A 17,439-nucleotide genomic window follows, 5' to 3' on the forward strand; every position below is an offset into this window, starting at 1 on the left:
TGTTACTCAGTCTTCAGTTTTCTATGATGGAATGTGTGTCCTGTTGTTTGTTGTTTTGTGTCCTGTTGTTTGTCGTCTTGTCGTATTTTGTTAGTTAGGGTGTTTTGCCATTGCAATGTCGTTTAGTTTTGCACTTAATATCCATTAAAAAGTTAAGATATCATTGTGTTACTTGTGTCTTGCCTCATGTTGTGTATCTGAAGTAATTAGATAAAGGAAGATGAGGTATGATTGCCAATGAGACAACTCTCCATCAAAGTCAAAATTTATAAAAGTAAACCATTATGGGTCAAGGTACGGTGTTCAACACGGAGCCTAGGCTGACACCGAACAGCAAGCTATAAAAGGGCCCCACAAATTGCATATATTTTGTTTAGAAAGTTATTTGGACCGGGTGTTCGTAGACGTACCCATTTAACTCTTTAATTATTCAACAGAATTAGAAAATATTTTGGTTTATATGTCAAGGAAGGTCATATGTTGTTCTACAGATTAGCCATACATTGGTCTGATTACTATTAAGTATAGAGTTCAAGATTATATTGTGTTTATGTCTTTATAACGGTATTATGAAATGAATTAAACATTTTTAGATAACAATTTCATTCATTTGTTGGTTATTTATCATAATAATTTATTTATTTGTCAGTTACTTATAAATGTCAATTATTCTGGACCTTGGTCGATTTATGTTGATCAAAGAATTTTTATCAATCAAATGTTAAATTAAAATATTTAAGATTAAAAGTTTGATTAGAAAGTATTAAATTATTTACATAATTAATTGAAAACTTGGCCTCGGCCTATGTTTTACATAACGATAAATTACATGCAAATCGTAGTAAGTCCAACATAATTTATCTAAGGAGTTCCATAACCTAACCTACTCAACTTAGACGGTTCCTTGCAGAGAATTCACTAGATAATTTGCACGTTCAAATATTCAAAGAGTCCCGCCAAAGTCTAACAAGGTCGTCTGGTATGACCGGCGGCCTTTCATTCAATATTGATCATATCTACGAAAAATATCCAAAAAAAAATAATTTCTACGCAATAAAAGTTTAATCTTGTGTCATTTTATTTCAAATTAAAACATACTCTGACTTATCGATCGATTTGATGAGTCGGGTTTATTGCCAAATTCTTATTTTTTTTTTTATATACAATTCAATGACTCCAAAAGCTAAGCTATACCCGAAATGGTTTATTTGCACACAATTACGTGTGATTTTGAAATATTCTTTGAGTGTTGTTTGACTAACGTCCAGTGGCAAATAATTCATGCGCACCTTAACATATAATATAGAAATAGCTCTATTGATATAAATGAGAACTGTTGATGTGTTTTTGGATATTTCTATGTCATTATTGTCATTTATCCCGCACTTTAATTTCTTCATATTGGTAACTGTCAAGAAACTAAAAATACACAATCATAACAAATATTTCCGTTCTCGATAATTTCTTTTTAAAGTCATATTTTGATGTTTAAGAAAGTATCGGTTTAAAACAAATAACGACATGTAAAATTCGAAATTCGATTTCGGTTACAGCAGATTTCATTGAGGATGTAGCCAAAGGTAGTATCTTTGGTTAGCTTGCTTGTTAGCTGAACCGTGAATTCATTATCAGGTCAGGTATACTACCCTTCTTTCGAAGTAGCCTAGTCCAACAAACAGATCGATTGGTTATCTGCCGGACTAGTCTACTCTTAAAGAAGGGTAGTTTACCTGACCTAACAATGACTTCACGGTTCAGCTAACAAGCAAGCTAACCAACGATATTACCTTTGAATACACACTCAATGAAATCTGCTGTAACTAAATCTTGCATCATGCTGTACAAATTAAGAAAAGTTAAAACAATATAAATCAAACAATTAATGTACTGCCAAGCTATAGAATTGTTTCCGTACAAATCAAATAATTTATTTCGGAACTTAATATTAGATTTAATGGCAAAAACTTGCCCTCAGAGCATATTTGTCCTGTTTTCCCATTTGATAAAAGTTAATCAAGTGTACATCAACGGAGATATGGCCTAACCATGTTGTTTCTCGTTTTTTTTATTTTATATAGATTAGACCGTTGGTTTTCCCGTTTGAATGGGTTTACACTAGTAATTGTGGGGCCCTTTAGAGCTTGTTGTTCGGTGTGAGCCAAGGCTCCGTGTTGAAGGCCGTACATTGACCTATAATGGTTTACTTTTTTTTAAATTATTATTTGGATGGAGAGTTGTCTCATTGGCACTTACACCACATCTTCCTAGATCTATTAAAATGAACAGTTATTTTAATCCTAATATATAGAGTTTCTTTATTTTAAATGAAGACAGACTAAATACATTAAAGCTAAAAGGATCGTTATTTAGGTGAACCATTTTCTAGATTCTTCCTTTACTTTGCATTCACAAGGTCAGAGCTATTTAAGGTTAGATTTGTGTCACATTTAGAAGGAAAAGTCATTGATAAATCCCTCTGCAAATAGTATGCAACAGGAAAATCGTAATCTGCATATGATTAATTATTGTGTTACCAAAAAGTATAGAACTATATTTATCTTAAAGTAATTTATCTGCTCCAGCAATGGAAACCGATATAACAGTTTCTTACATAAAATCGAGCTTATCGGAATACCCTTGAACTATTTTCAAATATTTCCATTTGTTAAAACATATCCATGACCTTTTGAAACAAAACAGACTCTGACATTATCAGAAGTCATTTTGCGTACTAAGGTATTATCAAATATTGTAATTGGGAACGAATCATGATTAACATTTTTTTGATAGATTCGGAACGACTTTTACGTTTGTATAGAGAATTGTTACAAACGTGAATTGACGACTGCTCGGTGTATTTTGCATGGTTGTTGGTCGATTGACGTAAAAACCATATGACCTTTTATGTATACTTTCCAGTGCCAGTCAAAATACCTAAGGTTCACTTATGCCAAAATATGGCCTTGAATTATAACGTTATCATATACTTTATCAAAAAGGTCACAATATCATTCTTGAATTGGTCTATCTCTAAAGCTGTATAGTTTATAAAATATCTGCATAAAAGTTTGTTATAAGCTCCAAAGTCGGCGCATTTGGAAGGTCATAAATCAATGATATTTGAATATTTCGTACATGAAAGTTTCGGTAAAATCTACGATCAATAATGTATTTGACCAAAAGATGCTTACTCTTATACTAAATTCAAAGAAACAGGAATTTTCTTAATCCGGGGTATGAAAGATCTGATAATGTCTCATCCAACGGACTACTGCAGAAAATATTTTTTCAGAGATTCCATTGACGCTGAAACTGCAAGTAACACAATCAACTGAAAGTACTGGTATAACCACATCACGCAATATATAGTATCGATTTGTATCGTGAATTTACAAGACTAGGCATTGTATTTGTAATGTGTCTTGCGGTATCGTTTCTCTCATTGTTTAAAGCCTCACGTCGACCATACCTATTAACTTGTTCTTCATTTGGTTTCTGCATGGTGGAGAGGTGTATCAGACGACATTTTTCATTCTAATATTGCTAACATCATCTTCCGAGATCTTATTTTCAAGCAAACCAAACGTTGTTCGTATTTTCTAACACGTGTTTTGTAATCTTGTCTTTTGTTGGAGATAATTTATAGACCTCTAGATGTTTTTTTTCCTTATTTCAGAGCCTTGTTAGGTTGCTGTTCCACCACCGTATCTCAATATTTGCGATGTTTTTAATCATACTACATAAACATGATATACCAATAGATAATTTCTTCAACATTGTGTTTTATATGTTGTAGTCAGATTATTATGTCTATCGTCTACAGTTTCTAATAGTTATGAATGGCATTTGTAATTTCTAAGCTCTAAAACATGACGAAGAGCATAAAAAAGACGATGTTGTATGATTACCAATGAGACAACTCTCCACAAGAGACCAAATGACACAGAAAATAAAAACTTTAGGTCACAGTACAACCTTCAACAATGAGCAAAGCCCATACTGCATAGTCAGTTTGTCAAATACGGTCAATATATGTGTCATTGCAATCATCCTTTCAAATCATATGACTAGTTAAATATCGCACGTAAACAACATAATAAATTATCAACAAATTACGTCAGAATAAAATATTTTTATTAATAAAAAAAACAAAATCAAAATAATTTAATTACATGATGATTCATCTGGTTGTTTTGCAAGAGCAGCATAACAAATTTCTCAACAATTTGCTACCAAGCTTTTTTGTTTTTCTTTTTTGTGTGTCTGAAAGAGACTGAGAGTCTGTTTTTGCTATTTTGCAAAACTTGTTTTCCTCTGCTGGTGTTTCACTTGAAGTATCTCTGTCTGCTACTTCCCACAATCCTCCATTATCTGAGGCAGTTTCCGGTAACCTTTCTACACCAGTTATACCCCAGAATTCTTCACTGGGATAGAACTCAAAATCGTTACCCAAATCCAGCCATTCGTAATCAATAGTCATGTTTGTCGTCGTTAATTCTGAAAAAGAATACAATTAAAATTGAATACACAAAGTATTGACCTGAATACCCGTATGATATATATATAATTTCTATTATGAATAATCTAAAAATGAAAAAAAAAACGGAGTCGTTTCCATTAAAAATGAATGTTTCTTCGCTATTTGATGCCTAAACATTAAAATTTGACCTTATTGTTTATTTTTATAACTCTTGCAGAAAATATGTCTTTTGAAGATTCTAGAAATATTATATTTACTTTACACATTAAATACATGTAGGTAAAATCTATTTGTTCTTACATTCATAAGAGCCGTGGATTGTGAAATATTATCCACATATTTCTAAATTGTTCACGTAAATTGATCATTGTCATGTGTTTAACAGCTATTTGCCAATAAAATCGGTATATATCATTTAATCTGCACGGTCTTGATGACCCGTTAATCCGAACACCTTATATAAGTCGTTCGGGTAAATTACGTCACCCAAGCCGTGCAGATTAAATGATATATACCGACTTGCTTGGTCATTAACGATAACATATTGCTCTTAAAAAAAATATAATTACTGCCATAAGGTTCACCTTATTCTCCTGACTGTGTCAGATTTGTGTTTAAATAGAACATAAAAAGTTCCAATTCCTCTCCCCCACCCTCCCCCTAAAAACAACAAAAAAACACATAAATCTTCCTAAACATTATAAGTGTAGTTACCTTGCTGATAATATTCCTCTTCGTCTTCAAAACAAAACTCTGTATCACGTGTCTGTCTATGTTTTACTTGTCTGATCATTGATCCTTTAATCTAGGAGAGAGAGAGAAAAAAATTAATTCTTCTCGTATACGACATAACAAATAATTCTGACTTGGTTCTTGTTTCCAATTTATGCTTAAGTTGCGTATATACAAGCACAAATAAAGTACACACAGTATAACCATGTTGATCGTCTTCTGCCTTTAAACAACCGGACATAAAAAGACAAAAAGACAAACAAAGTACACAAAACACAACCCAGGTACCTAAAATTTGAGCAACATCAACCCCAACAAAATCAAGCGGATGCTCTCATGTGTTCCGGAATCCTGCTCAACATGAGGCACCAGCCAGATCAAGTATTCGTAGACAGGCTCTATATATGTCATTGCTTGGTACCAGGACCTATAAGTTTTTTTGTTGTTGTATTGACTAAATAAATATTGATGTATTTATGTTAAAAATCCTATTATTATTGTTAGTTATACTAGTATACGAGGATTTGGATAGTGGTCCTTCAGTTCTGTATTTTTTGTATTCTTTTTCTTTTAGCCTTATTCTTAAGTTTATACATATTGTCCATTATTGTCTATATTCTTTATATCTGATCACCTCATTATTTTCTTTTTATTTTGTTTATATATAAAAAAAAGAAAAAGATGTGGTATGATTGCCAATGAGACAACCGGCCACAAGAGACCAAAATTACACAGACATTTACAACTATAGGTCACCATACGGCCTTCAACAATGAGAAAAGCCCATACCGCATAGCCAGATATAAAAGGCCCCGGAATGCACCTTTTTCTGTCGTGTTCACTAACTGTTTATTTTAAGTACAAATTAGACTTGTGGCATGTAACACCATCCGTCCTTTCTTAATTACCTTCATAATTTTGTTGAGTGCTCGCCTTGTCCAAGACGATTTCTTTTTGTTTGATGGTCTATCTGAAATTAGAAAATGTTTTGAAATACATAAAAAGTATAAATATCACATTAAAAGAAAAACGATAAACTCTCTCAATTGAAGTGGCTGATTTATGTCTCAAACTTCTTTTTTTTATTCTACACGATCTGTTTAATGCAGTAATTAATATTTCTTGACCAGGGTTCTTCTTTTGTGTACATCTGAAACTATCCTTTTGCTGGAAAAGAATGAAAGAAGATACATTATGTAATAATATGCGGGACACAAGCATTTGTTTATCGGATATAATTTGTAGCTTCACATATTAGAATCTGTTTCGTTATTTGTGTTACAATGCCAGCTCATATGTGTACAACAAAATCTTGTCGCAGCTCATATGTGCACAACAAAATCTCGTCGCAGCTCATATGTGAATAACAAAATCTCGTCGCAGCACATATGTGCATAACAAAATCTCGTCGCAGCACATATGTGCATAAAAAATCTCGTCGCAGCAAATATGTGCACAAAAAATCTCGTCGCAGCACATATGTGCACAAAAAATCTCGTCGCAGCACATATGTGCACAAAAAATCTCGTCGCAGCTCACATGTGCATAACAAAATCAGAGATCTGTTTTTACGAGTTGGTCAGTCTTTAGGTTTCTATGTTGTGTTTTTTGCACTGTTGTTTGTCTATTGTTTTTTTAATTTGTTTTTAACATGGTGTTGTCATTCTATTTTCGACATATGAGTTTGAATTTATTCTGTGGTATCTTTAGACTCCCTAATATACGGGGATGTCATCTTTAATTTCATATCGATACAAAATATTTCTTTCGACTCTCTTTTAATTTTGAAGACCACAAATCGCAATTTTAGCGACGATGGTACAGATTTTATGTGCATTCTTAATTCTTATTTTATTAAATTCTATAAGAAATGTAATGGACTTTTATGGGCTAGTTTCAACTATATATATCTTTATTCTCATAAAGCCAATGCATTACATCGGTACAGAGATAACAAATACAACAATAAATATTTACAATATGTACAAAACAAGCGAGAGAGGTTACAAAAGTTACAAGAAGACTGCCTCTGGGTCCGAGATTTTTTCGCTGAATTGCATGCAGACCCATTAATGGTCGTAGGCGGGTTTCTTCTCAGGTCGGGTTGTTGTCTCTTAAATTAGTGAGAAATTATCCGTTTCAATTTTCATTTCTATTTTGCATTACTTTGTCGGTTTTCTTTCGATACATTTGAATTTATTTGTGCGAGTCTTATTCAAAGTATCCGTATTTTGCAGATTGCAATCAACTTGCCTCAATGTTAATTCCATGTTGGGTTTTGTCGCTGCAAGCAGCAGACAGAATAATAGAAACATCTATAGAGCCAGATCTATCCATATCTTTCCTGAAAAAAAATCCAATGTAAAATTATTTGTTGTGTATATAAAAAATAATAATGAAGAAATAGAAATATTCATTACACAGCAAATAAGTTAAAAAAAAAATTATGGTGGGTTTTTTTTTCAGATATACTTTTTATAAAATTCACTGAAATGCTATAAGACATCGAAATTTTCTGATTAAACGTTCAAACCTTAATATGCTTTGCTCTTTGATGAATGTATTTTTATCAATAATTATTCTTTTTTCTTCTTCAGAGAAAACATTTTATAAAATTCACTGAAATGCTGTAAAGCATCCAAATTTTCTGATTAAACGTTCAAACCTTAGTATGCTTTGCGCTTTTAATAAATCTTTTTTCATCAATTCTTTTATATTTTGTAAGTTATTGTTTAATTTAAAAAAAAATACGTACTTACCAAATCTGTAATCGAGATGTCTGTATGATTTTATATGCAAAATGTTCAAGCTGGGATCTAGTGACTGTCTTGAAGATGGATAACGTCGGGAAGATATCTCCTTGTCAACAGCGGTATATTGTGACGTAGTTGACGTCGGAAGTCACATGTTTGAAAACGGTATTATGCTAACACTGGTTGTTTGTGACATTACAACAGCAGTTATGTGTGTAAACGTAAAGACGGAACTTTGAATATTATATTAATGAAAATATAATATTAAAAAAAGTTATACATTAATTTGTTTTGCTGTAGAACAGATGCGAACGTGCTTTTAATTATATAGCTTAACTAAACGATAGATGAATACATTATTTTTTTACATTATAAAATTTGAAATTCCATTTCTTGTCCCACCTGCCCCGTCCTTACGGAACTTCATTTATGATTAATCCAGACTTATTTTTTAAATACGCGTTGCAAAAGTAATAGATATTTTATAAATCAAGAAATCAAGCATCTATATATGTTGATAAAATGATTAAGCCGGATATCTTTTTGTTGAATCTTTTTTAACTGTGCGTTTATCTCTCCTTAAGACATGATGCTCGTATCTGCGTTAATTCAACTTGGCTATTCTTTTTTTACTACACGTGACAAAACATGCAGTCAGTGTAGTAAAATCATATAATATTTTGTACGATTTTTACAACTTTTAAGACATTTCAACTGTTTTTGTCGTCGTGAACTGTAGAGGTTGGCGATTATTGAAAAGGTTTACTAGAGACGCACAGACTTTCGACATCACTCATATATTTATCGGCGATTTTAGAAAAGTGTTAAATTGGATTATCTCCCATTGAACACTCTTTTTTTTAATCCTCGTTGTCAAACAATCTGGGACTTCAATGAAACTATGGGGGTGTTTGGATATACGCCTGAGGCGGCCTATGTTTACCCATAGGCCGCCTCAGGCGTATATCCAAACACACCCTATGATAAAAGCTGTTACAAGTATGATCAAGAGACGATATCTAAAATAACTTTTTGAAACATTTTTTTTCTTCAGTTTTCCGCATTTTACCGAACGGACTTATATTTTGCAGTTTATAATTACATTTAGTAACAGTCTCGAGTTTAAGTTTTTAAATAAAAATGAGAAGGTGTGGTATGAGTGCCAATGAGAAAACTCTCCATCCAAGTCACAATGTATTAAAGTTATGATTATAGATCAAAGTTCTGCTTCAACACGGAGCCTTGACTCATACCAAACAGCAAACTGTAAAGAATTTTAAAAGATGTCAAGCATGAAAAAAGTGTATGGAACTTTGAAAGAAGAGTATTTTTAACCCCATTGCACATTTTTGCCGGGACAAAAAAATAACAGACGTCCATCATTCATCGTCCGTCCGTCCGGCCTTGTTAGCGATCTCACACTTTTTAAAAGAGTAATACCCCATGGAAATATTGAATTTATGGAAAATGGCCTCGGTAGCGCTCTCACGGTTACAATTCTTGCCAGATTTTATGAAACTTTAAGTTTATAATATAGTATACTATAAGTAATGCCCTGAAGGTCTATTTGAAATATTACAAAACTTAGAAACAGACGCGGCGAAGCAAAATAGCTTCGTTTGTCTTAGCATAAACAATCCTGCCTTAACTAACCTTTAATTCATGTTTGATCTGTGCCAATTGCCAGAGTATCGCCAAACACCCAAAGTTATCCAAGATTTTTCTAAAACCTCCTGTCTTAGCTTTTAGGAGACCAGAAGTAAGACATTTATGTGATAGTTGATGTCTCTTCTTATAAACGCTTTTTAACTGCAGGTTGGTGCAAGTCGTGTGGTAACAAAGGATGTCTGAATTGCCACCAAATACTGAATACTGAAACATTGACTTGCCACTCCTCTATGTCTATGTACACTATATTTTGCAATAATACTTGCAAAACCCAGAATGTTCTTTCTTCAGAGTCGATGAGGCATGCAGTATATGTTGACGATACAGAACAGATATTCAATAAACGCATGGTCATCGAAGTGATTATACCTACAAGCCCGACCTTCCCGTAAGTCGGCATTTGCATTAATTTATCTTTATTTTATATGAAGATTTCCACGTTTTCACAAATCAGTTGTACGAAATATGTAAGAATATATAGACAATAACTGTTTAGTGTCTTTAAATATCAGTTGTATTTGTACGAGGCTAGAAAACAAGGTGTATGCGAGCTTTTAGCGTGCTATTACACCTGTTTCGAGCTGAGTACAAATACAGCTGGTATTTAAAGACCCTAAACAGCTATTGTCTGTATCCTGCAATTAATTCTGTATATTATTTGTGTTTTGAAAGACACAAAAACACATGTTTTGCATTTATTTTCGATTTGAAATCCCCTGTGGCCCGTGTAGTAATACGATACAGTAATCATACATTCAGCTGAAGCTGGGTTCGCAAAAAAGAATTTCGAATTAAGAAATAATTCCTTCATGTCATGCTCTATGCTCATTTTAACATGGGTAGGCATTATATTTGTCGATATTTTACACTGAGCGTTAGCGAGGTGTAAAATGTGGTCAAATATAATGCCTACCCATGTTAAAATGAGCATAGAGCATGACACGAAGGAATTATTTCGATTCTAATAGGACAAATACAGTATTTTTATAGGTCGAAGTGTACGGAAATACCGTAAAAATGTTTAGCTTTTACTGTTTCCTCTCCGAGGAGTCTGTGCATTACATTTCATATTTGATAAGTTTAAAAACTACGAGCATGGTACATATATGTTGTTTTATAAAAATATATAATAAAAGTTTATGCTAGCTGCTTAAATGTATATATTTTAAGGGATAACGATGGAAATAAGGTTAATATACACAGTAAGTTCGTGCGCATGTGTCAGACATATTTTGTGCTCATTAGAACACGGTTTTGTTTACAAAGCGTAATAAGGACGTCATATTAGAATACACAATCATACACATTCAAGTTTTGAAGTCGATAGTTGTCATCTATGACTGCTGTTCATGTGTGTATGTTATCAGAAAATTGGTGTGATTCTTATTGCTCTAAAGAAATGTTTGAAAACAAACAGAACGTATAAAAGTAATCGTTAATTCGCAGGAATGCGACTGCAATACACAATCTGAGGTCACGCAGGTTCATACAATACTCAGTCCGGCAGTGGGCGGAGCTTTAAAGCGATATCTTGTCTAGTATACAGATACAGCTTAGCGATATCTGTAGGGCTGTATCCGTATAGTGGAACACCTAATTGCAGAATAAATTAATATGTCAATATGTAGATAGAGTACAAAACTCGTTGACTGTTGTTGGCACGTTGCGCACGATGTTCCTACAACACGACGTTACAACACCACGACGTCAAAGAGAGTTTTCTGAAACTTTTGATGTTCATTTATTCAATTTGCAAGTTTCATTTGCTTTTTTATGTAGTTGGTTGATTCTAAATCTGTCTCTATTAATTTTGTGATGTCTATTTACCATGAATTTATTTACCTCAAGTTGTGGAAATCAATTAAATAATGTTTGCCCTTAATTCACCTTGAAATGTTGTATTGTCGTAAGTAATGAACTTGAAGGAAGGAAAAATGGGACAAAAGAATACGGTTTTCAATAAATGAATTATAACAAAACTTTTATCGCAGGCTGCTAAAATTACATGGTGCATATCATCTGTCATTGTAATTTTTTTATATCTTGATTCAACCCTAATACAAATATATCCGACACTCTGCAAGTAAATAAATCATATTTACCCTTGATTAATTTGAATTGAATTGTTTTAAAAATTTGCTTGACACATAACTTGTCGAAATACAACCATTAAATAAAATTATTATAACCCGATCTTGAAAATTATTTTCCCAGTCATTTGATGTTGCTTGCTTTTAAAATGTACTAATCTTCTCCTAAATTGTCCGTATAATACGGGTTGCATTAATTCAATGAAACTGTTTTTGTCGCTGTTTCCGATAAGTCTTTAAGTTACCACCGTTTCATGCACAACATGCACCGTGGTTTTTTTTTTCGACAACCAGCTTTTTTTTTTATTTCACCACGCGATTCGTTTTAAGTATCAGGAATATACAATGGAACAAATTTTGCACATGCAACGTCGAAAAAAAAACGTTTGTTTGGATTTTTCGACGTTTTTCGACGTTTGGACAAAATGGCTACCGTTTTGTAATGTTTCGTAGCATTTTATTCCTGTAAGACCCAAATATGCAGTTAATAAAAAAAAAGAATCTATACTTCATGTTCTTTTCGTGTATTTAACTTTTGTTTTGGTAAATTATTAATTACTTATTGAAATATCAGGTAAAAAACCCGCATTAATTGCTTGGACAATTTGTCAAATGAAATATCAACTTGGACAAAATGGCTACAGCTTGAAAAACGAATGTGTAGAGATGGTTTTATAAAATCTACAATTTTTGAACTCACGAACAAAGAGGCAAATGTTTGTTCTTTCGGTAGATGTTATAATTATCTCACATCTTAAAGACATTTTTAGCTATGTCTACTTATAAAACTACCTTTCAGACGTTAAGTCAACGAAAAACGTCATTGGACATTTTTCTTATTCCAGCTTAATATGCAGCCACCGAGTCAAACAAAATTCGACAAAAGAACGGCTTTAATTTAACCAAGAACTGACCTCCTTCGTTGCTTCTGTCAAGTTTCGGGAAGATCAGAGAATAAGAAATAGGATCACTATACATAAGAGATAAAACACTTGTTCAAAAATGTAACGTTTGACATCCGTTTTTTTCACATAGTTTTGTTGTTTTAATCCTCAAATATACTAGATATTACTAAGAATATGACCAAGAGCTATAAGAACATAAAGGAAAACATAATACTGAATTAGTTTTTATAGTGGTTAGTGTTTGTTACCATTTATTTTGTTTTGCGGAGGAAATTTCGAAGATTCTGTTTTAAATCATAGGGGTTGTAGGAACAGCGTGCGTGACGTTTATACAAGATTTATTCTCTCTTGGAATAGTATACTTTCTTAAATATATTTTGTCCCAGATTTTGTGAATTATTTAGTTTCAATTGATATTATTTTGAAAGATAAATCAGAAATCTTAATTGTAAACTTCCCTTTATACTTGAAATAATTAGTTATTTAAATATACAATTCATTCTAAATATGTGTGAACGTAATGAAACTGATTAGCGATCACATAAAACGGTTTCATGAAAAAGTATATGTGATGTATATTTCGGCGTTTTACATTTCCCAAAATTGGCATTACTTTTCCAGGAAAAAAAGATGACTTTTCCGTGGGAAAAAGTCGACGTATCCGGAAATAAATACTTTACTTTTCCGGGAGAAATAGTCAGTAATGAAAAAAAAAAAAAATTATTACTTTTCCGAAAAAATAATTAAGGAATACCTTTTGAAGGAAAGCAAAGTCATAATACAATTTGTAGCAAACATGTCGTACAAAGTCCATAATAGTATATACATTCACACTGTACAAGTGATTTGTCCAATAAAGGAAGTTCATCTGCTTCTGTTTACAGTTTTAATAGCACATCGACACAGACAAAAAAGTAAGCGTAAAACTGCTCGTTTAAGTGGGTATGAAAGGACTCGGCACCATTGTATATCCTTATAGAATTCAAATATTTATGTAATCTGCAAACTTCATTAATTTTTCGTCAGATGGAGCATCTGATAGTAATTTTACAAAGCATTCTCCAATCGTATTGTTTGGCAAGTAAGCCAAACCAAATCAATGTGTCAGCCATTTTCCAAAAAAAAATCCTAATAATCAGATTCAAATGGTAATATCTATAAGATCAGAATTTTTTGGTATAAAAGTATAAAAAAAAATTAATGTATCTAACATTTATTCAAATAGTTATAATTTACTACTAGGTAAATTTCCGGAAAAGTTATATATACAAATTCTGGAACGTATACTTTCAGTTTCAGGAAACGTAGTATTGGAACTTTGAAAAATTAGCGGAGACGCAATATGCCCGTATATATCTTTAGATGAATGAATGAATGAACATTCCATAGTATAAGTAACCCAAATAGTTCAGTCCCTCCCCGTAATCGATCACTCCTACTTGCGAGGGCCTGAATTCCTAACACGATTGAAACTCTTCACGAAACCTGGATTTTGATTGGTGCCTAGTAGAAGAGGTGACCAATCAGCAATCAACTCAATTTAATCGAGAAAGGTGTATCCCGAGCTAATTCCGAATGGTTGATTGAAGATTTTTCATTGTCTATGCATTCAGGCGTTACTTTAGTAATCGTAGATCAGCGGAATATTACAACTCATTATTCGGGCAATAGTAAAGGTAAACAAGAATAAACTTTATTCTGAAAAGTATATCTGGATGTAAACTAACGAGAACGTTAACGTTCAAAATGAAACTTACAAAGAAATGGAATATATATAGAGAGTTGAAAGTGTTTCTAGTGGTTCTAGCTGCCAATAAGTCAAAGTTTAGTTCGCTGTACTAAAACTTATTGAAAAAATAGTATTCATTTGGTCACTTTGTTTCCCTTTTATTATCGTATAGGTGGGAAATAATGGGAAAAGGATGTTACCTATCAATTTTGGAGACAATAAGTCAAAGTTCAAGGTCACAACATGAAACTAAACTACTAATTTTTTCAACAAAATAAACGTTTCCTTGAAATGAGATTTTTATTTACGTTTTGGCTCAATATTGGTCATGTGAACGTACACCTGAAGGGTTAATCAAGGTTAGGCAAACCCCGTTGAAATTTGTTCGAGGATGAAAAAAATACAAGATCAGATGAAACAAAATAATTAATTTGATACATATTCCAAAATCTAAATGAACGCAATGTTCTATTCGGTGAGTAGGACGTGATTATGTAACATGATACAAAAAAGCGTCACCTTTAGAAGTAGCCACTAACAATGTGTTGGTCCGTTGGTCATAGTGCAGAACTGTCGGATCAATCAGTCCAGCAGTTCTTCGCGATAAAAGTTGCCTGCAGCGTTGTCCATCGGCAGAGATTACGACCACATTGTGAGTAGCATATCCCACTACAAACACATTACCGCCATTATCTACAGAGATACCGCGTGGATAAATCAGAACGCTTGTATCACGGAATGTCCACAGTATATAACCATGGTAATCACAACATATTACGCTGTTATTGTTGCCTTTTGTATAGATCAGTTTGTCAGCAAATGTTGTAACGTATGCGTTAGGAGGTAGTTCAATATTATGAATATTGAACATAGATTCATCTTTAAGACTAATCATATTTAGTCCATTCTTCCTCGAACAACAAATCAAATTTCCATCTTTGTATACTATTCCATAATTACCAGAGTTTACTTGTATTGGTTTCTTCAGTTTGCGGTTCCTTATGTCTATTATATTAATCTTATCTGATTCGGCAGATGTTGAAGCAATCGAATCGTTATCAATAAATGCCACATCAAAAGTACGATCTATTGTCTTAATTTCAAAATCCGATGTTCCGCCTGATTTGAATACTTTTATTTCCTTTTGTTGATAACAAGAGAATACCATCCTTCTATCTGGAAGCAGTGAACAACCTCGGATCTCTGACAACCCTGTGTTGAAACATTTTTGTATCTTCAAAGTCAGTTTATTGATATTTCTTGTTGGGAGAGTTACCATAATCTGGGGTTGTCTGTCGTTTTGTTTCTTAATGGCTAAATCACAGCGAGTAGAACTGACATTCATATCTTCAACCTTCTGTACCCTGTCTGTGATTTCCTGGTTATCGATATTTCTGGTTGGAAGAGCTACCTTTAGCTGGGCTTGTTTGTGTTTCTGTATCTGAATGGACATCTTACAAAGTTCGGAAGAAACATTAATTTCCCCAAACTTCTGAATGCTGGCTGTAATTTGTTGTAAAGACTTGTTAATTGTGCATGAAATATTGACTTGATCCGTGGTATCACTTTTGAACAGCGATTGGATAAATTTGTCTTCGATTGCCATATCGTTTTGAATATGCTTAATTGACAAAAATGTGTGCAGCTCCGATGCAAACTTATTTATATTCGCTAAGTTTGTCTGATATTTTGCGACCTTTTCTTCCTTCTGTTTTAAAGTAGTTAACAACTTTCGTATTTTGCTGCTTTCGTTTTGTTCTGTCGCCATTAATTCTTTCATCAAATCATTCTGAAGTTTGTCAAGGTGATTATTTATCTTGGTTCTGGTTTGTTGTATTTCTTCTTCGATTTCTCTTTTCTGGTTTGCCAGCGATGTTAAATTCTCTTCCCTGTTAGAACTTATCCGTTTGATATTCACAACAGCTTCAAGTAAAGATTGATCGATTTCGTGGAATGCATTTGAAGTTTTGACGTTTTTTGTTACTTTGTTGATGTCGGTTACACCTTTGTAACTTTTATGATATTTCAAACAACATTTACAACATACACAGTCGTGCTTTTTACAGAAAAACTCGTATTTACTGTTATGCTTGTCACACATCTGTGCGATTTGAAGGATTTCAGTCGGTAGTTTCTTGTAATCGACAATGGAAACTGTTTCATGGTGTTTTGTTCCCTTAGAAACACCGTGGTGTTCTTTACAATCTCCGCATAGTCCTTCCTCGCATTCGGAACACCAGACTTCTGACGGGTTGCTTATATGACGATTATCACAAACACCACAAAGACTCCAATTACTGGCCATGACCCTGCAACATAAGTGTTAAAGAGATTGCAAGATAACTTTGTATACAAATTGCAATCTGAAAGTTATTTGAATTTTATCTATTTTACTTTCATTGGGAACTACTTCCGAAACAATTTCATATAACACTTCAAAAAGTAAACTGTTATATGCCATTGTTTTTGTTAAGTGTGATGGAAAGCTATATGGAATTCGCATCAACATTTCATGCATATGCTTGACGATAACACATTAAACAATTTATAGAAAAGTTGAGTTCTGAAACATTGTTAAACCGAAATGATAAGTGGAAAATTTGAGTTTCCACTTCAAAAACAGCTGGTACAAAACGAGAAAGATATTTAGATCTCTGACATTTCTTCATTAACTACTTTTTACATACCTTTGAAATGACTGATGCAATGATTCCTATACGGGGGAAAAAGAGATTGGAAGTCTACCTATACTTGGCATTTATACATTATTCAAATATAAAATTTCTCATAATGTTTCGAGCCTAACATTTTTAACTTGAATTTCTGGTTTATATTCTAGTATTGTTACAACAAAAATAGTTGTTCATATTTCTTAGCTGAATGCATTCCAAGAACAGTATCACATAAAACAACACTTGACATCAGATGTTTTTAAACTTTAAATATTTCGGCATGCGTGTAATATTTCTGCATGCGTATTAGAGTTCATTTAGACAGGACACAAATAAACATAAAAAACAAATATAGTCTTCAACATTTTACAGGACACGAATTACATAAAAACACACATATAGTATTCAAC

At 32.8% G+C, this 17,439-nt stretch overlaps 2 protein-coding genes across 2 annotated transcripts; both read right to left on the reverse strand.

Moving 5' to 3' along the window:
• Window positions 1-4,146: 4,146 nt before the first annotated feature.
• Window positions 4,147-8,104, reverse strand: LOC139491975 (uncharacterized). Its single transcript, XM_071279961.1, has 6 exons — window positions 7,968-8,104; window positions 7,466-7,556; window positions 6,310-6,379; window positions 6,121-6,182; window positions 5,195-5,285; window positions 4,147-4,497 (listed from the first exon to the last, which is right to left on the reverse strand). Exons 2-6 carry the CDS (start codon window positions 7,547-7,549, stop codon window positions 4,181-4,183), a joined length of 624 nt encoding a protein of 207 aa, XP_071136062.1. The 5' UTR covers window positions 7,550-7,556; window positions 7,968-8,104; the 3' UTR covers window positions 4,147-4,180.
• Window positions 8,105-14,847: 6,743 nt separating this feature from the next.
• Window positions 14,848-16,662, reverse strand: LOC139493032 (uncharacterized). The gene has a single exon (XM_071281172.1). The coding sequence runs from the start codon at window positions 16,660-16,662 to the stop codon at window positions 14,848-14,850; it is 1,815 nt and encodes a 604-aa protein (XP_071137273.1).
• Between the last annotated feature and the right edge of the window lie 777 nt (window positions 16,663-17,439).

This window comes from Mytilus edulis, chromosome 10 (assembly GCF_963676685.1).
Source record: "Mytilus edulis chromosome 10, xbMytEdul2.2, whole genome shotgun sequence".
Classification (NCBI taxonomy): Eukaryota; Metazoa; Mollusca; class Bivalvia; order Mytilida; family Mytilidae; genus Mytilus; species Mytilus edulis.

What these genes read in the sequence shown, in the direction of transcription:
- LOC139491975 (XM_071279961.1), bottom strand. Translation starts at nt 7,549, where the DNA reads ATGGATAGATCTGGCTCTATAGATGTTTCTATTATTCTGTCTGCTGCT. An exon ending in ATTAATTACTGCATTAAACA is followed by an intron (nt 6,183 to 6,309) that starts GATCGTGTAGAA and finishes TTCTAATTTCAG; the next exon opens with ATAGACCATCAAACAAAAAG. An exon ending in CACTCAACAAAATTATGAAG is followed by an intron (nt 5,286 to 6,120) that starts GTAATTAAGAAA and finishes TCTCTCTCCTAG; the next exon opens with ATTAAAGGATCAATGATCAG.
- LOC139493032 (XM_071281172.1), bottom strand. Translation starts at nt 16,662, where the DNA reads ATGGCCAGTAATTGGAGTCTTTGTGGTGTTTGTGATAATCGTCATATA.